The sequence below is a fragment of the Nicotiana tabacum genome, chromosome 9 (assembly GCF_000715075.1).
Source record: "Nicotiana tabacum cultivar K326 chromosome 9, ASM71507v2, whole genome shotgun sequence".
Taxonomy (NCBI): Eukaryota; Viridiplantae; Streptophyta; class Magnoliopsida; order Solanales; family Solanaceae; genus Nicotiana; species Nicotiana tabacum.
The window spans coordinates 116,543,217-116,567,987 of NC_134088.1; the positions used below are offsets into that span (position 1 = coordinate 116,543,217).

At 36.9% G+C, this 24,771-nt stretch overlaps 1 protein-coding gene, 1 non-coding gene and 1 pseudogene across 2 annotated transcripts; 1 reads left to right on the top strand and 2 right to left on the bottom strand.

The window, feature by feature from the left end:
- Positions 1 to 314: 314 nt before the first annotated feature.
- Positions 315 to 388, bottom strand: TRNAV-AAC (transfer RNA valine (anticodon AAC)). Its single transcript has one exon. It is a non-coding gene; the product is annotated as a tRNA-Val (tRNA).
- A 36-nt stretch (positions 389 to 424) lies between these two features.
- LOC107777581 (THO complex subunit 4A-like) lies at positions 425 to 6,058 on the top strand. The gene is given in 6 exon segments (XM_075222109.1): positions 425 to 716; positions 719 to 765; positions 928 to 1,086; positions 1,730 to 1,798; positions 2,175 to 2,359; positions 4,048 to 6,058. Coding segments are annotated over 6 exon segments (756 nt in total). The 5' UTR covers positions 425 to 595; the 3' UTR covers positions 4,223 to 6,058.
- A 355-nt stretch (positions 6,059 to 6,413) lies between these two features.
- Positions 6,414 to 20,843, bottom strand: LOC107777583 (uncharacterized; annotated as a pseudogene).
- Positions 20,844 to 24,771: the final 3,928 nt, after the last annotated feature.

Consider the following 24,771-nt stretch of genomic DNA (forward strand, 5'->3'; position numbering starts at 1 on the left):
TATGTTTGAACAAATACATCTATCATGTTCATACAGAATTATGAACGACGAGGATATAAGAAAACAAAGGAAATCGAATACGTAATCAACTCATATTATGTGAGCGACCATTCAGAACACCAAAAAGCACAATGCATGTAGTTTTTCTATTTCAGGTCAAGAGCAAAATTAGATAAAATGTTTATTCCACCAGCACTTTTCCTCCGGAAATTTTGGTTGCTTTTCTTTTGGGAGGGTCAAAATACATTATTCAGTAATAAAATCGGGTCAAAAATCATTATTAAGTAACGAAAACCAAAAATAGCATTTAAAAATGGCGTCGCCCGGGTTCGAACCGGAGACCTTCAGTGTGTTAGACTAACGTGATAAGCAACTACACCACGACACCTTTATTCTTTGCACCTCCCAATATTTAACTGAACAACAATTCGAACTGAACCAGAAAAGGAGTAGTTAAAAATTTCGTCTGGAGTCAGTAAAAGAGAGGCCTTTTCTTCTCTTCCCTCAAACCATAGCCTTTCCTCTTTCTCCTTCAATTTCTACTCTCTTTCCCAAAATACAGACAAACAGAGACGTAAATACATAAAAGTACAAAATGGCAGAGGCATCTTTGAACATGAGCTTAGACGATCTCATCAAGAAGAAAAAAACCGGTACCGGAGGTAAACCTCGCGGCAGAGGTCGTGGCGGCGCCTCCGGTCCTGGTCCTGCTCGCCGATTCCCAATCGTTCAGCTAACTGAGCTGCACCTTATTCCACCGCCAAGGTCGAATTTTTTAAAGATTTAATTGAAATTTTTTGGTTTTCCGGTTCCATACCTTCCTTCAAATTTCTCGTCTGCATAGAGAAATATTTTTACGGATTTTGATTCTTCTTCGTTCGTGTGGATAAATTATTGTAATCTGATGGAAAGTTGGTGGCGGTTCAGGCTCCTGAGGCGGCGTGGAATCATTCTATATTCGCGGCGGCAGATCAAGCTTTCCCCTTTGGACAAGCCGGTGGTGGTCTGGCGGCGTCTTCCATATCGACTGGGACAAAGCTCTACATCTCCAATCTCGATTACGGCGTCTCAAATGAGGATATCAAGGTGGCTCTTTTCCCCCTCTCTAGCTCGTTGTTGTTTTTTAATTATGTTCTTTGTTTGGAGATTTGTAGTGATGAGTATTTTGGGATTGATGCATACTAGTTAATTTTGATGTCCTTTATGTGGATTCTTTTGATTTTTAAATTGCACAGTTAAATATCTCTTGAGCTTTAGTCAAAGTTTTGACCTTTCGTTTGCAACTGTTTGCTTGTATTCATTATTTATGATGCAATTATTCTTGGGAGAATAGTAAGACGAGAAAAAAGGAGATGAAATGATATTGTTGTTAATCAAGTGAGGAGGTAAATAAGCCAAAAAGGAGTACTACAAGTTTAAGTCAAAAAGGAGATCATGAAACTACTGGAGATGTAGCTGAGGATAGAGTTATCTGTTAGGCTTTGACTAGGTTAAGAAAGACATTGAATTGAAAGTGGCCATACTCTCACAGACTAGATTGAGCTGTCTGTATATTTGCTAACTCTTCTGCCGGTAACGATGCTTGTTCGAATGGAATTTGTAGTTTGTGCTTGGATTGGTTTATGCAGAAGAGATTTATAATTTTTGGAAGTAGTGTTTGCAATCTCTTTGGAGGTTTATTGATCGGCCACCAATTTTAGCTTGTAAAGATGTATGTGCTGAATTGCAGGAGCTCTTCTCAGAAGCTGGTGACCTGAAACGCTATGCTATACATTATGATAGGAGCGGGAGATCAAAGGTATTTTAGTAACCTTAGACTATGCACTTTAAAGGAAAACAGTGTGGTTTGGCTGAGACTAATGGAACTGCTTCTTCAGGGAACGACAGAGGTGGTCTTCTCACGTAGACAAGATGCACTAGCTGCCGTTAAAAGGTACAACAACGTTCAGCTTGATGGGAAGCCAATGAAGATTGAAATTGTTGGGACCAACATTGCCACTCCCGCTTCCCCTGCTTTCAATGGTACTTTTGGTTTTGGAGATGTTAATGGAGGTCCCAGAAGGTATGATCTGTTATTCACCCAGATGTTAAATTGGTTTAATTTTTTCTTTAGACTATGCACTTTAAAGGAAAACAGTGTGGTTTGGCTGAGACTAATGGAACTGCTTCTTCAGGGAACGGCAGAGGTGGTCTTCTCACGTAGACAAGATGCACTAGCTGCCGTTAAAAGGTACAACAACGTTCAGCTTGATGGGAAGCCAATGAAGATTGAAATTGTTGGGACCAACATTGCCACTCCCGCTCCCCCTGTTTTCAATGGTACTTTTGGTTTTGGAGATGCTAATGGAGGTCCCAGAAGGTATGATCTGTTATTCACCCAGATGTTGTTAAATTGGTTTAATTTTTTCTTTTTGAGCTTTTCTATTCAGCTCTTTGATGATAAATGAAAATAGGCTTTGATAAGATTGAAACTCTAACTGAGTGCTGGTTGCATCACGTGTGGAGATTCCTTTTATGCACTTGCGGGCCTCTTCACCCACTCCTAGAAAGGTCATGGAAGAAGTATATATATTTTATTGTGGAAGGCATTTTGTTATTTTTTCCGGGTGCTACTTCTAGCAGCAAGTTTTAGAACGGTTTGACAAGACCGGTAACTGTAGTTCACCGGTAGAGAAATTCATGCATATATGAACAAAGTGGAGAAATTAGCTAGTTTTGTCTGAGTCAACTTCAGTTGAAGTGAAACAAGACAATGAATTAGGGAAAATTGATTAATGGGAGGTCAGTGTTAGAGACTTAAATAGGAGTTAATCTTCTGGGTAGATCATACAGAGGTATTTTATCGAAACAACTATCACGCAAAGTTATCGGGGAATGTACGCTTTGTTTGGCTGCAGGAAAGAAGAAAATTGAGTAAAAGTGGGAGTTAGTAAGCCTTTTTAGCAAACCTTTCAAGGTTTAGACAAGAATATGGGGACAACAGTTATTTCGAGGAGAAAATTTATGGACCCAAGAGAATACATTGTCTCGTTATGTCTTTCCTCTATATTGCATACCAGGCATGCTGTCTTCCTTTTCTTTCCTTTCGCTTCTTGGGATTTTAAACCAAGCATTATGGGAAGTTAGTTAAGTAATTCAAGAAAATTTGCATTTAACCAAATACGTAGTTTTGAGGGCATGAAGTAGATTTTGATGATTTGAGATAGAAACTGAACTAATGGAGAATCATTTCATACTTATTGGGATTTCTATCATAAATATCAAGATTTTTTTCTGTAAACTCATACTAAGACTTATTCTTTTAGTTCGTTACTTCATTAGCTTCCCTGTGTTAGCTTTGATGTCTTTAGTATATTGAGTATTGGAAGTATTCTTTTTTTAATTGGATATCCCCATAAGGGACAGTCTTGGAAGTATTTGACAGGTGTTTAAATTGGTAAGTCCTTTTTTTAATTAGCACAATCAATAAATTAAATGTTCGGCCCCTTGAAGCGTGAGATTGTGTTGAGTACCTTGCCTTTCCTGAGGAATGTAGAGGTACGTAATTGTTAATTAGATGAATGTTGTTACCCAAACAAAGTCATCATGCAACACCGAAGTTGGTGAAGAATTGAAATTGTTGCACTGGAGAGCATAATTTCCTTGAAGTGAGGTTACAAAAGATTAATTAGGGTTAGTGTTGGAGGCTTGCTATGCCTAGGGGCCAATATGATGGCTTTGGTTTGGAAAACTTAAGAGTTCCCCTCTGTGGTTTAGACTCCACCTCTTTCCTTACTTGATTAAATGAATCACATGCTGACAACTATTTAGTACTTACTCAGCTGATTGGATGATCAGATGGCAGCTCATTGTAAGTGAATTTAGCTTCAATGACGAAAAAATATTTCTGAATAGGTTGATCTCTAGTTTTAGAATTGTTTGTTTTAAATCTTTAATGGAGTTTTTCATTTGGTTTCTTCCTCTCTTTTGATGCTGTTTAACGTAGATGTATTAATAATTGGACAATGAAGATTTAGAATTAGTTTCTGTTCTTGTGTGGTAAAACAGTGGTCAAGCAAGACGTGGTGGCTTTGGGAGGTCACGGGGTGGTAGAGGACGCGGTCGCGGATTTCGAGGAGGCAGCAGAGGACGGGGAAGAGGAGATCGTGGAGAAAAGGTATCTGCAGAAGATCTAGATGCTGATCTGATGAAGTATCATTCAGAATCAATGCAGACAAACTGATGGGTCCGGTAGCAATGTTTGCCTCTACATCCAGTGCTTAGTGGAGCCAGACTTTCTGTACTTTAGTGTTCTTCTCTTTTCAAGTTGCAAGAAAGAAAGTACTTAAAGGAAGATTTGAACATTTGCTGTATGGGAATTGAGCTTCTTCTTTATTTGTTCCCTTGATTTGGATTTGTGCTTGGGTGGAGTGATTTGTGTATTCTACCAACTCTTTAGTTTAATTAAGAGGTGGACGATTAGAGTGGAAATGCTTATCCTTGCCCATCCCACGACAAAGCTTTGCCTCGAAGGTGGCAGACGCCAGCTGAAGGTGGTGGCCGCCCTGTGTCCTGAAGTCCTGCAAGTGCTTCTTGTAGTCAATAATTTGGGCGTCAATTGTGAGGTAGTTTTTGTCACTTTGTTCTTGTCCACTGGTTTCACAATTGCAGTCCTTGTGCACTTTGCAGTTTTGCTGTAAGAGTGGGCTTAATTTTATCGATGTTGATAATGACTTCTACAAACTGTTGACTTAGGAAGCAGGTAAGTGGGATCAATTTTGAGTGACTAAAGCTGCCTCCCCTGAAGTAAGTGGGATCAATTTTGAGTGACTAAAGCTGCCTCCCCTGACTAGAACTGCCTCCCCTGAAGATTTTTTCTTACTTATTGCAAATATATATTTCTACCTTTTATAACATGTTTATAACGAGCTTGAAAAACTGTTGCATTAGGAACAGGTAGGCTGGAACATAATTGGGTGACTAAGCTGAATCCTTTGAATGATTATGTCTTATTGCAAATACATGGGATAAGTAAGCTGAATGATGGTGTTCTCGGGGGCCGTGGACTGCTCATCTTGTGGATGATATGTTGATGTCGCAGGAGAAAGAGGATTCTGTGAACATGATGTTTGAGTGAGGTGGCGGACTTTCTGCATTTCTACAGCATTATGGAGCTTATGCTCCGTACTGTAGAATTGCTCGAGTTCGCTATCTTTGCATCTCGGTTATGTGCATTTAGATCTTTTATGTGCTTCCCAAAAGTGCTTCTCTTGCAATCTCTTAAAGTCTGGTGCATCATCCGGCATTTCATATTAATTAGGCTGTAGGTAATTGAAATTCAACGATTAGAAACTTGGATCATTGAGATGCATTCTGCTATGTCCTGATTCAAAAATCAAATTTTCTTGGTTTCTTCTCAACTGTTATGATCTTGCTCGGAGTTGCAACTTGCTACTAGATCCTGCACAGACAATGTATATTAGCCTCCCTGTAGGTATGCTTATTATCTGATGGGTGATGTGTCAACTGATATTTCCTTGTGAATGGCTGTGGTGCTTAAGAGGGCATATTGACTCCCTTAAAAAGCCTGAAATATATATGCTGAGATATGAAAGGTGGTGGATGGTCATCAATGGATCTCTTGTAAAGGTGTTTGTAGCTCACAACCATGTTTCTGGAGCGGCTTGCGCTTTGTTTTTGATTGCCGTTTATCGAGGTGCAGCGTGTCCAAACAACAATCTGGAGGAGATTAAGGAACAATGAAGTTCCTTTCTTTCTGTCTTTAGTTGCGGGTCTAGTCCCTATTTAGGAAGGTAGTAGTTTACGAGGAATATTTTTATCTTCCTTGCGATTGCAGTTTACAGGTGCTTTCTTGTGCATTCTTTCAGTGGTGATTACCTTCACCTTCGGCAGAGTAAAAAACTTGCACATTATGTAAGGTTCACAGTATTTGGCAATGGGCTTGTAGTGAATCTATATGATGATTTTTCTGCCAGTCCACACCTAGTAATACCATCGGCGCTGCATCCATTTCTGATCCTTTACTAGGAAAATTAATGCAATTTTATGTTTGTTAAAATATTGGGTCTTGCCTTGAATTTTTCTTTTTTCTTTACCTGATTCCTTTAAAAGAACGAGGTACAATGTGCGAGTTGGGGCACTTACAATGCTGCAAAATATGAGGTGCTGAGCGTTCAGTTTTGGAAAAGGCAGAATGCTCCTACAATTCCAAAACTAACCAAGAAACAAAAGAGTACTTGTGAAACGTAATATTTTGGATCATCTTATTGACGTATATTCTGTTCTTTTAGGCTTTCATCTCTGAGTTATTCATCCAAATTTAGTAACGGACAAATATTCTGCTATTTTCTGTGCACGTATGAGTTGAGCCAGCTAAACTGGGAACAAACAAGTATTGCAAGGAAGTAGGGAAATAGACAATAATCATGACTTTAGTAAATTTACACCCTCGTCACCGTTGAAAACAATAATCCCCCAAACGTCGTAATTACATGCAGGAAAAAGGCTTTGATACATCAATGACCTAATTTCTGGCTAAAAACATACAACACTAATCCACACTAGCTAGATGTAGAACAATTGGTGTGACATCACATCATTGCTCCATTGGTCTCCTCACTTTATCCCAACTAGAAAATATTAACCTCAAGAGAGAATAAAATATAGCCAGTATGCACGACTTTATAAAATTCCAAAATGAAGAAGGCCAATACCAAGGATATAGCAAGCGGAAAAAGAGACTTGTGATATGTCGAGGGTATCGTCCAACCTGAAACAACACAACGCATGTTATTAATAAAACATAAACATGACCAAAAATAGGAGCATTGGGATAAATCTTCCCAATGTTCTCTAACCGCTATCATATGCTTCCATGTCAAAATGAATTTCATTCAACATTTACCAAGGCACTGGCAAAATAATTGAAACAACTTTTCTAACTAGTCATCTTTTTCATGCCATCCGCTTATAAAATATCACCAGGGTCAACCACAGAGTAGGTTTATCTACTTCTAGTCTGGACGTCACCAACGGAACTCAAAAACAAACAAAAAAAGAAGCAAGAATGCTACACCAAGGATTTGAACGTGTAACTAACAGTAATTTTTGAACTACCTTCAGCACTACACTAGAATCACCCCTCATGTCAAGGGGATCCAACAATTTATATATATGCAAAAAAGTTGTCGTTGACCTCTTTGCACAGTGTAGGACTCAATTGAATCCCCTAGCGTCCTAGCTCCGCCCCTGTTCATTATTGTTCTGTAATTCTTTATCTACTTGTTTACATTGTGCATCAGGCTACTTTGCCACACACCAAGAATTTTATGATAAATACATACATCTTTTTATTAATCCATAAAATAAAATGTCTGAAAGAAGTATACTTCATCGAATATTTTGGTTTGAAATGATATCAAATCATAAGTCTATTCCAATAATAGAAAGATTACTCACAGGATATAGCAAATCTAATGCATCCCATGCTGCATGGCGAACAGCTCTTGTTGGGCACATGGGAGCACCTGGTGACGTGAAGCTATACAAGCAAGTTTTCAATCTTGTACTGGTAGCCATTCTCAACTCTTAATCCCGCAGAGATGTCACTGTAATGTAAAACATTTTGGAAAACCCGCACTATTGCAGACATTCAAATTAGCTAGAACCAGTGTTATCAAAGGCGAAAAGCGCAAAAAAGCTCTAAGACCCGTTGGGGCTTTAAGCACAAAGGGCAAATAAAGCGTGGGCTTTAATGAAAAAAGGCGCAATTGGAGCAAAAAGTAAAAATATGTATATGTTAAATGGACAAAAAAAGTTAAAGAAAAAAAAAACGATAAAGTGAAATATCAATTGTTCAGTGTCGCATTTTCGGGATTATACTCGTGGGCAAGGAAAGTATGCCTTAGAGCCTTGATGCGACACTGAAGCGCCCGCAAAGCGAAGCGAAGCGCTCAACATGTTTTGAGCCTCGCTTTAGGGCTTAAGCGCGCCTTTGACAACACTGGCTAGAACTACCTTTACCTTGAAGGACTTTCAATTGGGAGAGGTAATGCAACAATACTGGCTCCACTTTTAGTTTTTGAAGCTGAAATCAGAAGTGTAAATGAGAAGATACACAGGGAAAATGAAGGAAAAGACGGGGATGTTGAAGATCCTGTTCTCTTACCTGATCAGCTAGTTCAGTTACAAATATATCTGCTGGACCACCAATCAAGAAAGCATTTGGAAAATCAGGAAACTACCTTAAAAAACTTCCTAGCCTGTCAGCTGCAAATAGATTCAACATAAGCATGTAATCTCAACCTTGTATACAAGGTTACAGCTAAGATCAACTTACCTAAGTTATACAAGAATATGAACCTTGAAAGGAGGAGAAATAAATCTCTTTGGGCCTAACAAGATGAAGACAGCGAATGACGTTAGGACACACCCACTAAAATTAGACTTGCTTTGGCACACAGGTAAATCAGAAGGGGCAAACATCAGACCTGCAACTGGATCTTCTTTAATCGATCCGGAACAAGGGCAACTTCCTCAAGCAGATACTGTAACACACATCCATATAATCAATTGTCACCATTTACTTCCATCGATCTAAAAGCAACAAAAGAAATCACCAGTGCTACACTTCACTCCAAATACTTCAAAAATAAAAATCAATTCAGGGGTATTTGACCTGAAAGACTCTGGAAACGCCTTGTGTTTGTTTGGATGTCGATCCTGCAAAAGGATATGTCAGCCAATTACTTAACACATTTTACTATAATCCCTACACCCCGTTCCCGGCCTGTTCTTCTTCACTCATGCACTGTGAAACACAAAAGAAAGAGCAATAACTACATAATTTCTAAAAAGAAAACCTCTGTCTGACACATCGATACAGTTTGACAGAAATATTAAGCAGTCTATTTTATGAGCATCAACAGAGTAAATCTCAGTGGTGAATATATATTAAGGTAGATTCGAAGAACACAAGAAGGTAAAAAGAGTTGATGATAATGATGTAAAAAATAAAGTTGATCCAACATGATGATGTATATCAGTCATGCAAGAGAAAATGTATGCAAAGCAATCAATGTTTCAATATTAATCAAGGAAACTCAGGCAGGTTGCATAAGGGGAAAGCTTTTACTGAGTGCATAAAGCAACAAGGCCTCAAGATTGTTGCATAAAGGAAAGACCCTGTATAGTGAACTTAATCATATTTGACCCTTGATATATCTAGGATATAAAGAGTTGTGCCCTTGAAGCAGTAGCCTACATAGTTGCAGATTGAAGAGATTCTAGGGTACACATAGATATTCCCTGCCAGTTTTAAAGGGAAATGAGTGAAATTGCTGCATTCGGAGAGTAAAACCTCTATTGGCCCGTTTGTTCACAGAACAAAATGAGCGAAAACAAGCACAACCCAAAATATTGTGAGAAACACGTGATACATACAAAAGTCCAACAGAGTAAGATAAAAAAGGCTCACCATAAGTTGGATAAAAGGAAAAAGAAAAATAAAACGATAAGGGGGGTTTGAAAAGAATTAAAAAAGAATATCAACACCCGAGCCATATTTCATTCTTAACTTGTGGCCCTGGAAGGCATCTTTCATTCCTTGAAATGGGGGTTCTCATTCTACCGCTACATAAAGAGTACAACAACAACAACAACAATAAGTGTAATCCCACAAGTGGGGTCTGGGGAAGGTAGGATGTACACCACCTTACACTTACCCTGGAAGGGCAGAGAGACTGTTTCCGATAGACCCTCGGCTAAAGAAAGATGGAAGAAGCACTGATAGCAAATAATAGCAATACTAGGTATTTAGAAAACGAAATCCAAGATAGCAAAAGAGAGTATGAAAGAAGTACTAGTAGTCAGTAAAAGATATGCAGTGATAGCAAACTAAGGGTGTACGGAAGGCAAGTAACAACAATACTAGATATGTGGTAATAGTAAACTAAGGATAAAAGAGATACCATACTACACTAATACCATTCAACTAAGAAGACACTGGGAAACGCTCGACTACCTACTAACTTTCTACCATAATTCTCAACCTCCACACCCTCCTATCAAGGGTCATGATAAGAGACTAAGATCATAGAAAGACGTAAAAATTCTACTAACCCACTTATGGAAAAGGAGTGCAAAAGTATTTGAAGCGAAAGATTGACTCCACAGTTGGACAATCAGATCAAGGATCGGTTTTCCGTTCTGAGGTACACGAACAAAATGATCAGCAAGCACATAGTAGTAGCATGTCGGTCCTTCAGCCCGTTCCTCTGCAGCCGTAAGAGCATCCTCGCTGCTGAGTATTATCTCTGTTTCAATGTTAAACCACAAAATAAGTTCTTCCTCTTGATTGATCACCAAGAATTGTCAAAATTCTGAATTTCCTCTGGCAAATGATATCTCATACTTCTGGAAATTTTTAGCTTGAAAAATAGGTTAATGAGATTCTTCAGAATGAAATTGGTATTACATTTTTTTAAAAGGTAAAGATTTCTGACATATGATAAAGAAACAACACAGATAGTCATATCTATTGACACATATTTTGTTGTACTGATACACCATGCAATTTGATTTAATCCTCAAAAAGAGAAGAACACAAGGAAATGAATAGGAGTATATACTATTCACTATTTGTTCAGAAGCCAGAGAATGAAAGTGAAAGGAAGGGGAAGCAAGTTCCTTATCTCCCCCCACCCCCACCCCCAAAAAAATAAAAATAAAAATAAAAGAAGCAAGAAAAAAGTGCATTCCCTTTGTTTGGGTTTGGAGAAAACAATTGAAATGTGAGAAGAAAATAAGAATTTTCCTGTTTCAGAAAACTGAAAGTTCCTCTTTTTCTGACAAGGTTAGTACAAAGAAAATAAGACTCATATGTTTCAGACAAAAGCAAAAATTTGGTGGGGGCACAATGGAAAAAAGAATTGCTTTGAAAGGTGATTCTTTTCATCTCTAGATCTTCTCTAGATTACTCTCCCACAAAATAGTGAATTGAGTCAGAAGAAACAAGATGATCATATCTTTCAAATTTGCTTTCCTCCTTTTTCCCCCCTAATGAACCAAACATGGGACGAGAAAACAGTGACCTTCCCTCGCTTTCACTTCCCTTTCCTAGTTTTCAAACAAAAGTTGTGGAAAAAGACAAGGTAAAAAATGTGAATACAAAATCCATCTTCTATCACTAATTCATAAACCTTGGAACCTAACTAAGAGATGTTTCAGAAAGTTCAAGTTTAGGAGGAGGAGCTAGGGTGTCAACATGTGAGATTTGTTATAAGAAATCATTTAATCAAGATGTGGAAAAACACTTGTTTTCTGAGAAAAGAATTTAGGGTCGGGCAGGGCAGATTATTCTTTATCTCATTAAAAATAGAATCATAGTCCTTTCTTTAGTCTTACTGCCATACCCTTCTCACAAATTAAAGTGATTGAAGAGGATGAATATCACAGAGAGCTAAACAGATTTAGAGCCAGAATAGACGATTTTCACGCGAGTAGAGTGAACACATGATAAAGGTATCCAAAGTTCATGAAGTTCCTTTTGCAAAGTCTTCGACATCAACGATATTTCTTTGTTCTTTTACCCATCTCAAAGGAGTACAATGACATAAACATTAGAATGAAGTCAGGGTATGAAACCGTAGAACTATTATTTCCTCTCTTTACAAAGAGAACAGAGACTTCTTTTTACGAATACATGTATTTCACCAAAGATAGGCAACCAAGAAGGTGATTCTTGCAAAGTTGACAAAACAAATACCCTAGAATAAATATAAGCCACAAAAGTTGGTTTTATATTTTCCCCAATGCTAAAGTTTTTTAGTGGACTAAGTTGAAAGTTCAGATAGGAGAAGTAAGCAGCCATGTGACTTTTCTTTTGTTTGATCATATGAGACTAGAAATGAATGCTTGATCCTCTGCTCACTTCAGCTTACTACTTGAGTTGATGCCAAAAAATTCTTACTACCTTGTTCACCACTTCTCCACTTAGGTTGTCAGTTACATTCTCAAGAAATTGATATGCACTGTCTTCTCCATCAAAACATCCCAAGGCAACTTCAATTTATCTTGGTGCTATACAGTCTCTGATATGGGAATCTCTTACTTAAATCCAGTTGTACTGTATTAGGTCAGGTGATATTACATGGTGGCCATCAAAACATCCCAAGGCAACTTCAATTTATCTTGGTGCTATACAGTCTCTGATATGGGAATCTCTTACTTAAATCCAGTTGTACTGTATTAGGTCAGGTGATATTACATGGTGGCTATCGTTGTAGCAACTGCAGGTCCACAACCAGTGGCTGGCATACTAACAATAATTCACCAACTGATGATTCTTCCGTTCTGATGTGAAGACTTTGGCTTCCATTTTTACTCTAGATTTTCTTCATTCGCCTTGTAGATGTCTACATGAATTAACACGGAATGTACTAGTCAAAATATTATGTCTTTACTTAAAATATGGGATATACAAACTTTAGCACAATATTGCATTTGGATTTGTCACCCAATTAGCTTTCTTTCCAGCATTGCCTGATATTAGTTCTCACAATAGGCAACAAACTTTTTATCGTTTGAAACCTCATATGAAACATCAATGGTCCCCATCTTAAAATACCATCTCCTAAATGATATTAAATGAAATAGAGTACGTCGTACTCTAATATACACATTAGACATATAGAGCACAAAATTTACTAAAAGGGATCTAGAACAACTTTCAAACATAGCACCAAAATCCCCCCATGTGAAATATTTCGAAATAGTTCTTAATTAAAGACATCTTGCAAATGCAACTATCACACATCCATATATATGGTATAAATATGTAATAGAGTATAGCATCTCTGTGACTGATATGATACATTAAACAACTCTCAATATAGAAAAGAGCTTGATCATTAAGATCAGCTAATATTATACCACTACGTGCATGCAATGCTTTCAGTAATCAACTTCATTAAAGAGAAATTTACCATGCAGTAATAAGAGAAATTTAGAACCTTTAAGCAATGGCCTGTGCTAAGTATGTAGCTTTTTTTTTCCAAGACTTTCCTGAAAGTATTCTCAGAAAAAATCATTACCTAAACTCATCAATGAGGTGCAGTTATAAGCTCTTCATATCAATCATTCAGTTTACAAGAGAAGCAAAGAGAGGAAAAAACAGACCATATCGTTAGATCCATGTATAGACAGGAACCATTATTCCAATCTATATTCCAAAGGTTCGACGAAAAGAGAAAGGAACTCAAGATAAAGTTGATAACCTTAACATCTACAAGGCCAATTTCATATATGCTAAATGAAATGCAAAGTCATCATCAAGTTAACTTTCAAGACACACGGAGTACTTATAACCAAGTTTTGCCCAACTTTACCAATATATCCATAAAACCTCCCAGATCTCTCCCCGCTCCCACTCCCCAAGCGCCATCTTAAATTACTCCTTGAGCTTGAGTAGTAAATGCATATAATCACCTAATTTAACACATCTCCTTTTAACAACCAGGCAACTTCCACATTCAACTTTCATACTTTATGTTGCTTATCGTGGCTCAGTAAGGTTAATTGAGAATCACAATTTCGCTAAAGCACTCAACAGGTTTTAAAGCATTTCCAGTCGCAAGATATAATTAAGTAAAAGTAAGTGTATTCTCTCCCCCAGCTTAAGCATTTAGATAAGACAGTCACACATTTCAACACTTCTTTGCCATTTTTTAAAAAAAAAGGTTAAACACCACAAAAGGAATGTACAAAGTAACAAAAGCCATAAATATTCACACAAAACACGAGTGAAAAACTTACTACATCTACCACGCCTTGTCACGTTTATAATCAATAAGTTAAACTCATTGTACTCAATTAGATCTTTCACGTTGTTTCCCACATGACACGAATAGCGTCCATCACGTGTTTGATAAAAATAGAAAGTAATAACATTGAGTTACCTTTTGCTCGATCATCAACTTCCAAAGCTATATCAGCGAACAGCTCTTGCAACAAATTATTGAGGTTTTGTTTTTAAGATGAAATAGTCTTAAAATGAAGGTGAATGTGAAATAGAGGGAAAATAAAATTTTGAGTAAAATTTTAAGTTTCCCCCTCTTGACATTGAGACATTGTCCCATATTGGAATAGGAAAAGATTTTTGGTGGGTATATATATAATTGCTCTTCTTGTAGCTCTTAAAGAGTTAAGAAGAAAGCAAGCCTCGCGCCGTCGTCGTCGTCGTCGTCGCTCGGCTACGGCTACGGCTACGGCTTCGGCTTCGGCTTCGGCTTCGGATTCGGATTTGGTCAAATGATCGATTGATTGATTAATTGATTAATTTTTTGGACCAAATTTATTTGTTAATAGTAAATATTAACGTAAGATTATCCGCATTTGTAACGGATATTTTCCAATTCGTGTATTGACCATTTGGCAGCCGCCTAATGCTTTTCCCACCATGAATGTGCTTGCTCCACAAACATGAATGTGCTTGCTCCACCATGGAGGGTGGACGATTGGTCTTCTTCAACACTGGCTGCTATATATATATGCAACAGCTGTTGAAGAAATAAACACACAACACACAAGACACAAACTGAAATCGCTCAACAGATTTGGCTATACATTGCACTCCTTCCTCTCAGCATTTCCATACGATTTTCTGAGTTTCTACTCCCTCGTTCTGCATTGTTTTTAACTTCAAACAAAGCTACTGTAAGTGTGATTTGCTACCGAACTTTGTGTTTGCTTAAACACTGGGGTTTGAAGTACCGCTACACCAGTGTGTGATTCGTTCTATCCTGGGAGGAAATAATCCATTACCTTGGGTACTAGGAGGGGATTAAATTCCTTAAGGAAACACTGTGAATTCAGTGGGCTCGAATTAATTACTGTTTCATTACGTTAACTTATATTTTGCAGAATTATTATTTACAAATACAACAATATTGGCGGGACTAACAATCTTAAGGAATTTAATATTTATTTCTGTATTTGTGTTATTCTTATTATTCTGCAAACTAAAACCTTTGTGGTTTTGTGTACTCCCGTTTTGGAGAGTAAAGCCTTCGTGGCGTTTTGTTGGAAGATTAAAATCTACGTGATTTTTACTCCAGTTTGAAAACGTTTGTTTGTGTCATTCTTTTACAGAAAAATGACGACTGAAAGCGAAAACCAAGCTGTTCCGATGGTGACTGCCAACGCATCGACAAGCCGAACACCGGCGTTGGCACCGGCAGAAAAACCCGAAAAGTTTTCCGGGATTGATTTCAAGCGCTGGCAGCAGAAGATGTTCTTCTACTTAACTACGTTATGTCTACAGAAGTTCATCAAGGAAGATGTTCCTGATCTGCCAGATAAAACTCCAGAGAATGAACGCTTTCTCGTGATTGAAGCGTGGAAGCATTCTGATTTTTTATGCAAGAATTATATTCTTAGCGGACTGGATGATAATCTGTATAATGTATACAGTAGCGTAGAGACGTCAAAAGAATTGTGGAATGTGCTTGAAAAGAAATATAAAACTGAAGATGCCGGGATGAAGAAATTCGTTGCCGCAAAATTTTTGGACTACAAAATGGTAGATAGCAAGTCTGTTATTACCCAAGTCCAGGAATTGCAAGTGATTATTCATGATCTACTTGCTGAAGGTCTTGTCATCAACGAAGCATTCCAAGTAGCAGCAATGATTGAGAAGTTGCCTCCGTTGTGGAATGACTTCAAAAATTATTTGAAACACAAACGAAAGGAAATGTCCCTTGAAGATCTCATTGTTCGGTTGAGAATCGAAGAGGACAATAAAGCTGCTGAAAGGAGAGGCCGTGGAAATTCAACAATAATGGGAGCAAATATTGTTGAAGCTAACAAAAAGAGGAGAAGGCTTCTGGTCCGAAATACAACCCAAGCAAGAAGCGGTTCAGTGGAAACTGCTACAACTGTGGGAAAACCGGACACAAATCTACGGAGTGTCGTGCTCCGAAGAAAGACAAGAAAAGGGGTCAAGCAAATATAGTAGTAAACCATGATGATGTTGATAACTTGTGTGCCATGCTTTCTGAATGTAACTTGGTGGGAAATCCTAAACTGTGGTGGTTTGATTCAGGAGCCACTCGCCATGTTTGTGCAGTTAGAGAAGCTTTTGCTACTTATGCTCTTGCTGGACCCGGAGAGACAGTTTATATGGGAAATGTTTCAACAGCAAAAGTTGAAGGATATGGGAAGATATTACTGAAAATGACTTTTGGCAAGGTCATGACTTTGAACAATGTCCTTCATGTTCCCGAAATGAGAAAGAATTTAGTCTCTACTGGACTTCTTGTTAAGCACGGTTTTAAGTGCGTTTTTGTGTCCAACAAGGTTGTCATTAGTAAGAATGAAATATTTGTAGGAAAAGGTTACCTCACCAAGGGCCTTTTCAATCTGAATGTAATGGTTGTGGAAAACAATAATAATATTTCAGCTTCTTCTTACTTACTTGAGTCCAATGATTTATGGCATGTACGTTTGGGTCATGTCAATTATAAAACCTTGCGGAAAATGATTAACTTGGAAGTACTGCCCAAGTTTGAATGCGAAAAATCAAAATGTCAAACATGTGTGTAATCTAAGTATGTTAAACATCCTTATAAGTCAGTTGAAAGGAATTCAAATCCTTTAGACTTAATTCACACAGATATTTGTGACATGAAGTCAATACCATCTCGCGGTGGAAAGAAGTATTTCATAACTTTTATTGACGATGGTACTCGATATTGCTATGTTTACTTACTGAATAGTAAAGATGAAGCAATAGACACATTCAGGCAATACAAAAATGAAGTTGAAACGCAACTTAACAAGAAAGTAAAAATGATAAGAAGTGATAGGGGTGGTGAATATGAATCTCCTTTTGAAGAAATATGTTTAGAATATGGAATTATTCATCAAACAACAGCCCCTTACACGCCCCAATCTAATGGGATTGCGGAAAGAAAGAATCGCACGTTAAAGGAGATGATGAATGCGTTATTGATAAGTTCTGGTTTGACACAGAACTTGTGGGGGGAAGCCATTCTTACGGCTAATCGAATATTAAATCGAGTGCCCCATAGCAAAACACAATCCATTCCATATGAAAAATGAAGGAAGGAAGCCCAACTTAAATTACTTTAAAGTGTGGGGGTGTTTGGACTTTGGCAAAAGTGCAAGTTCCTAAACCCAAAAGGGTAAAGATAGGACCGAAAACCGTTGATTGTGTTTTCATAGGATATGCGACAAATAGTAAAGCATATCGATTTCTGGTTCATAAATCAGAAAATCCCGACATTCATAATAATACGGTTATAGAATCAGATAATGCTGAGTTCTTTGAAAATATATATCCGTATAAAAAGGAATGTGAGACGTTTGGTGAAGGATCTAAACGACCTCGGGAAGAAACAAAAGAAAGTACATGTAATCAAGAGGATCCAAGACGTAGTAAACGTCAAAGAACGTCTACTTCATTTGGACCAGATTTTGTGACTTTCTTATTGGAGAATGAGCCTCAAACATTTAAAGAAGCTATGACTTCTTCGGAATCATTGTTTTGGAAAAAGGCAGTCAATAGTGAAATAGAATCCATATTGAACAACCATACATGGGAATTGGTTGATCTTCCTCCTGGAAATAAACCTTTGGGTTCTAAATGGATTTTTAAGAAGAAAATCAAAGATGATGGCACTATTGATAAATTCAAGGCAAGGCTCGTAGTCAAAGGGTATAGAGAACGAGAAGGTCTAGACTACTTTGATACATACTCTCCAGTTACAAGAATTACGTCCATACGGATGTTAGTAGCATTAGCTGCAGTGTATGGTCTTGAAATTCATCAAATGGATGTTAAGACGGCCTTCTTAAATGGAGAGTTGGAGGAAGAAATTTACATGGAACAACCTGAAGGGTTTGTGGTTCCAGGTAAAGAAAAGAAGGTATGTACACTTGTTAAGTCTCTTTACGGACTAAAACAAGCACCCAAACAATGGCATGCGAAATTTGACCAAACAATGTTGTCAAATGGTTTTAAGATAAATGAATGTGATAAATGTGTGTACATTAAAAATGTTCCAAATCACATAGTCATTGTTTGCCTATATGTGGATGATATGCTGATAATGAGTGATGACATTGCCAACATAAATGCTACTAAGCGTATGCTCAATACCAAGTTTGATATGAAAGACTTGGGAGTTGCTGATTTAATTCTGGGAATTAAGATCCATAAGACTCCTCAAGGTCTGGCATTGTCACAATCTCATTATATTAAGACAGTACTTGAAAAATTCAAGCACTTGGGCTTTAAAGTTGCAAAGACTCCAATTGACGTGAATCTTGCATTAGCAAAGAACAAAGGCCAAAGCATATCACAATTGGATTATGCTCGTGTGTTGGGATGCTTAATGTATATCATGAATTGTACACGACCAGATATAGCTTGCGCTATAAGTAAACTGAGTCGATATACGAGCAATCCAGGCCAATCTCATTGGATGACAATGAAACGAGTTTTGGGATATTTAGAACATACCTAGAACTTTGAATTGCACTACAGTAATTTCCCTGCGGTGATTGAGGGATACTGTGATGCAAATTTGATCACTGGTTCAACTGATTCTAAGTCCACGAGTGGATATGTATTCACTATTGGTGGAGGAGCGGTATCTTGGAAGTCGTCCAAACAAACATGTATTGCCCGTTCTACAATGGAGGCTGAATTCATAGCCTTAGATAAAGCCGGTGAAGAAGCTGAATGGCTCCGGAATTTCTTGGAAGACATTCCATTTTGGCCCAAACCGTTGGCACCAATATGCATACATTGTGATAGTCAAGCGGCAATTGGAAGGGCTGAGAGCGTTATGTATAACGGTAAATCTCATCATATACGACGAAGACATAAAACCGTTAGGCAATTACTCTCTAGAGGAATTATCACGATTGACTATGTAAAGTCAAGTGATAATGTGTCGGATCCACTTACAAAAGGCCTAACTAGAGAGGTAGTTGAGAAATCATCAAGGGGAATGGGGCTATGGCCGAGAACAAGTCATTGTGGCAGTAACTCTACCTAGAAGACTGGAGATCCCAAGATCTAGGTTCAAGGAGATGAAACAAAGTCATTAATGACGGTTCAACATTGTCAAATAAAATTTTAGTCCGTTCTCGTGATGAGACAATGTTCAGTACCAAGGATAAAACATTAAGGCTTTTTAATGATTTCTAAATTTGATACGGGGTATATCAAATAGTGTATCTACAGGATGACACGTTTAGGAATCACCTATGTAAGTGTAAAGTGTTAGCCGCTTCAAGGAGAACTTTGTAAGGCCAGTTCTCTACGCACTTATGAAACCAGGCGGTGTTCATGGCTGAAACGAACACAACAATGAGAACCAAAGACGGTTAAGGGTTGATTGTGTGACTTATGGTTGTCTAGGTATACACCAAAGATCGACGGTTCAAAGATATCAAATCTACCGATTGACCGAGTATATCCGACATAATTTTACTACGGAAAGTTCAAAGGGAAACTTACTTATCTAGATGCGATTAATCCTTGCTTGTAAATCACACAGTTTTTTCATGCATACTTCCGTGATATAGCCATTCCCCATTCATGTGGGGGATTGTTGAGGTTTTGTTTTTAAGATGAAATAGTCTTAAAATGAGGGTGAATGTGAAATGCAGGGAAAATGAAATTTTGAGTAAAATTTTAAGTTTCCTCCTCTTGACAATGAGACATTGTCCCATATTGGAAGAGGAAAAGATTTTTGGTGGGTATATATATAATTGCTCTTCTTGTAGCTCTTAAAGAGTTAAGAAGAAAGCAAGTCTCGCGCCGTCGTCGTCGTCGTCGTCGTCGCTCGCTCGGCTTCGGCTACGGCTACGGCTTCGGCTTCGGCTTCGGATTCGGTTTCGGATTCGGATTCGGATTTGGTCAAATGATCGATTGATTGATTAATTTTTTGGACCAAATTTATTTGTTAATAGTAAATATTAACGTAAGATTATCCGCATTTGTAACGGATATTTTCCAATTCGTGTATTGACCATTTGGCAGCCGCCTAATGCTCTTCCCACCATGAATGTGCTTGCTCCACAAACATGAATGTGCTTGCTCCACAAACAAGCTAATGCTTGCTCCACCATGGAGGGTGGACGATTGGTCTTCTTCAACACTGGCTGCTATATATATGTGCAGCAGCTGTTGAAGAAATAAACACACAAGACACAAATTGAAATCGCTCAACAGATTTGGCTATACATTGCACTCCTTCCTCTCAGCATTTCCATACGATTTTCTGAGTTTCTACTCCCTCGTTCTGCATTGTTTTTAACTTCAAACAAAGCTAATGTAAGTGTGATTTGCTACCGAACTTTATGTTTGCTTAAACACTGGGGTTTGAAGTACCGCTACACCAGTGTGTGATTCGTTCTATCCTGAGAGGAAATAATCCATTACCTTGAGTACTAGGAGGGGATTAAATTCCTTAAGGAAACACTGTGAATTCAATGGGCTCGAATTAATTACTGTTTCATTACGTTAACTTATATTTTGCAGAATTATTATTTACGAATAAAGCAATATTGGCGGGACTAACACAAATTACGGCTCAGCGACGGCGAAGTCAATGCGTGAAACCAAAATTTGAGAAAATGCATAAAATTCAACAAACTCAATCAGTCAAATTAAAAACACAAAATTAAAATTTCAAAAAAGGAAACACGCGCACAAAATCGAAGCATATACGTACACGTTGAAGTTTCTTTTCAATCTCTTGGGTAAGAGCTGTCAGACAAGCGGAGCTTCGAGCTGTCGAAACGGTAGCCATTGTTGATCTCGCTCGATTTCTTTAAAATATCCGAACATTGAAGAAACGAAAAAAACAGAGGAATTGCCCTAATCGAGATAATTCTGGATTTTGGATCCAATTTTATATAAAGCTTTTATATCTTATCTGTAAGTAAATAAACTTTACATTTACAATGAGAGATTAATTAATTTTAAAGTTAGGGAAGAAGCAGTAACTGAGACTTCATTAATTGATTTATTTTACTTCTGATTTGAAAGCTAAAGTGGCGTGGAAGGGAAGGAATAGGGAGAAGAAGAAAAAGCAATTATTTTGAGCAATGTGTAGGTGGCGGGGGCAGGGAAAGTAGTGGGACTATGGGGAAGGAAATGGGCACATGGCTTGTGTCTTTTTTATACACGTGGGCTCTGCATTATTTGGATAATGCGAAATTACGGACCGAGAGATAAAATCCACCGATTTTGTCTCTCGTCACGCACACATACGCGCTTTGCTTTTCAAAAAGTGAGCTATAAGGATTTATATCCTTTTAATTTTCTCTACAAAATAAACACTATTAACTCATCTATCTTATCTTATATAATAGTAGGAGAGGCAAAATAAGGATAGAATGACAAAGTGTCAAAATCAAAATTCTACAAGTGTCAAATTTTAGGACAAACCTCTTACAAATTTGGAGGTTAAAAAATTTAAACCTTCCTTATTCATTTAACATCAAGATTGAATCTCACGTTTTTTTGTCAGTTTTATAAATTAATTATTAGTTATCATAAACTTAAATTAAAAAGTCATTTGGTCCACATTTCCTATATAGTATCATCAGATAACCAAGTTATGAAACAACAACAACAACAACAACCCAGTATAATCTCACTAGTGGGGTTTGGGGAGGGTAGTGTGTACGCAGACCTTACCCCTACCCTGGGGTAGAGAGGCTGTTTTCAAATGACCCTCGGCATCTTTCCCTCCAAAAACTCCCCACCTTGCTCTTGGGGTGACTCGAACTCACAACCTCTTTGTTGGAAGTGGAGTTATGAAAATTTACAAAAAAAAATTTTAATCTTTAGAGGGCCTTTTCTTGATTGTAACAGTGTTGTCTAAGACTGTAGATGATGCCACGAGTGCTTTGAAATGTGTTACCAAATATGCATAATATGATTTAGATATCTAATAAATACGTAACCATATAACTACTGTATCAATATAATTTGATGAATTGATATAGAAATTTAGTCAGTTTATAATTTGTTGAAACTGCTTACATGAGCAAAAAATCTTTGCCTTGATGAATTACATACTCAGATATGTTTTTGCACACAAAATGTGTAGATTCTGAATTTGTGAGTTAAAATGATTTACCCAGTAATATTACTAATATTCATAATTGAGAATGATTTAACGATAATAACTATGCCTCAATTCAAAAATATTATTACAGCTATCTTTATCTATCTATATCTATATCTATATTATTATAAAAGTTGGAACATCAAAATTTAAAAGTTAAAAGTTAGATATCTATATCTATATTATTATAAAAGTGGAACCTCAAAATTTAAAAGTTATGACTTGAATGTAATATCCAGTGCATTTACATGTTCATAAAGTAATAGTATTTACATGCTCCTTAAGGCCTATCATATTTTTCAAGTAATATTTTTTATGAAAAATTATATTTAATATTCTTTGCGCAATGCGCGGGTACACATACTAGTGTTGTATAACAGACAAAGAAGTTGAACATAAACTGCAATATAATAGTACTTCCTCTGTTCATTTTTTACTTGTACACTTTATACTTTGCACGCCTCTTAAGAAATAATAAATAAAGTAAATAATTTACTATAATACCCATATTAATTGGTGTATAGTCTTAATGGATTTGAAAAATAATTCGTAATGAGTAATTAATTGCTAAGGCCAAAACAGAAAAAATAAATTATTTTTCTCTTGATATACGAAAAGTGACAAGTAAAAATAAAAATTTATTGGTGTATAGTCTTAATGTACATAAATCTCCTCTATTTATAGAAGAAAGGAAACTGTTGTGTAAGCTGCTAATGCAAGCTGCTTGTAAGCTGCTACTGTAAGCTGTTGTGTAAGCTGCTTGCAAACTATTATTGTACTAGATATAGATAATCTTCTATCGGGGGTAATATTTATCTATAATGAAGTATCGAAATGATAAGTTTCTTCAGGAAGCTTATTTACAACAAAGTACTAAACGAACATCCATAATATAATATATTTATACACTCCCCATTGGATGTTCCTTAAAAGATAATGTGCCTCATTAAAACTTAATAGGAAAAATCTCGTGGGAAAAAATTCTTGTGAAGGAAAAAGAGTACGCATAGCTAGTTATCACATTAAAAACCTTATAAGGAAAACTCTGTGGGAAAAACCTTAATAAGAAAAAAAGAGTATAGTGTTTATTTTACTCCCATTGATGAAAATCTTGTTTCAAATATTTGAGTCTCCGCATTCCAATCTTGTATACCATCCTCTCAATAGTTGAAGTTAGCAAAGATGGATTGTCACTTGAACGAATTTGTTGCACATCAATGTCACTATTTTTCTAAAGATCATGCGTGTAGAATGATTTTGGTGAAATGTATTTTTTTTATCTCCTTTTATAAATCCTCCCTTTAATTAGGCTATGCATGCAACATTGTCTTCGTATAAAATTATGGGTCTTTTCTCACATTCCAAATTATATTTTTCTCGAATAAAATGAATTATTGATCTCAACCATACGCATTCCCTACCTGCTTCATGAATAACTATTATCTCAGCATGGTTTGAAGAAGTAGTAACAATAGATTGCTTTGTGGAGCGCCATGATATGACAGTACCTCCACATGTAAACATGTACCCTATTTGAGATCGAGTTTTATGTGGTTCAGATAAATAACATGCATATGCATAACCAACAAGATATGCACTATCTTTGTTAGCATAAAATAAATCCATATCACGAGGTCCCTTTAAATAGAGCAATATATACTTAATCTCATTCCAATATCTCCATGTAGGAGAAGAGCTATATCTTGCTAGTAAAATAACAGAAAATGCTATGTCCGGCCTTGTAGCATTAGCAAGATACATAAGTGCACCAATTGCACCAAGATAAGGTATTTCGGGACCAAGGAGTTCTTCATCCTCTTCTGGAGGTCGGAACAGATTTTTATTCACTTCAAGTGATCGAACAACCATTGGTGTACTCTATAGGTGTGCTTTGTCCATATAAAAATATTTAAAGACCCTTTCTGTATAGGCAGATTGATGGATAAAGATCTCATCTGCTAAATGTTTAATTTGCAGACTAAGACAAAGTTTTATCTTTCCAAGATCTTTCATCTCAAATTCTTTTTTAAGATATTCAATTGTCTTTTGGAGCTCTTCTAGAATTCCAACAAGATTTATGTCATCAACATAAACAACAAGTATAACAAATTCTGAAGCCATTTTCTTTATAAAAATATATGGACAAATAACATCATTTATGTAACCCTCTTTCAGCAAATATTTACTGAGGCGATTATACCACATGCGTCCAAATTGCTTTAAACCGTACAAAGATCTTTGTAATATGATTGAATACATTTCTCAAGATTTTGAATATGCTTCAGGCATTTTAAATCCTTCAGGAATTTTCATGTAAATTTTATTATTAAGTAACTCGTACAGATAAGCTGTAACCACATCCATAAGATGTATTTCAAGCCTTTCATGTAAGGCTAAACTGATGAGATATCGAAATGTTATGGCATCCATAACGGGTGAATATGTTTCTTCATAATCGACTCTAGGTCGTTGTGAGAATCCTTGTGCGACAAGGCAAGCCTTGTATCTTTCAACTTCATTTTTATCATTCTTTTTTCACACAAAAATCCATTTATGACCAACTGGTTTTATACTAGCAGGTGTTTAGACTACTGGTCTAAAG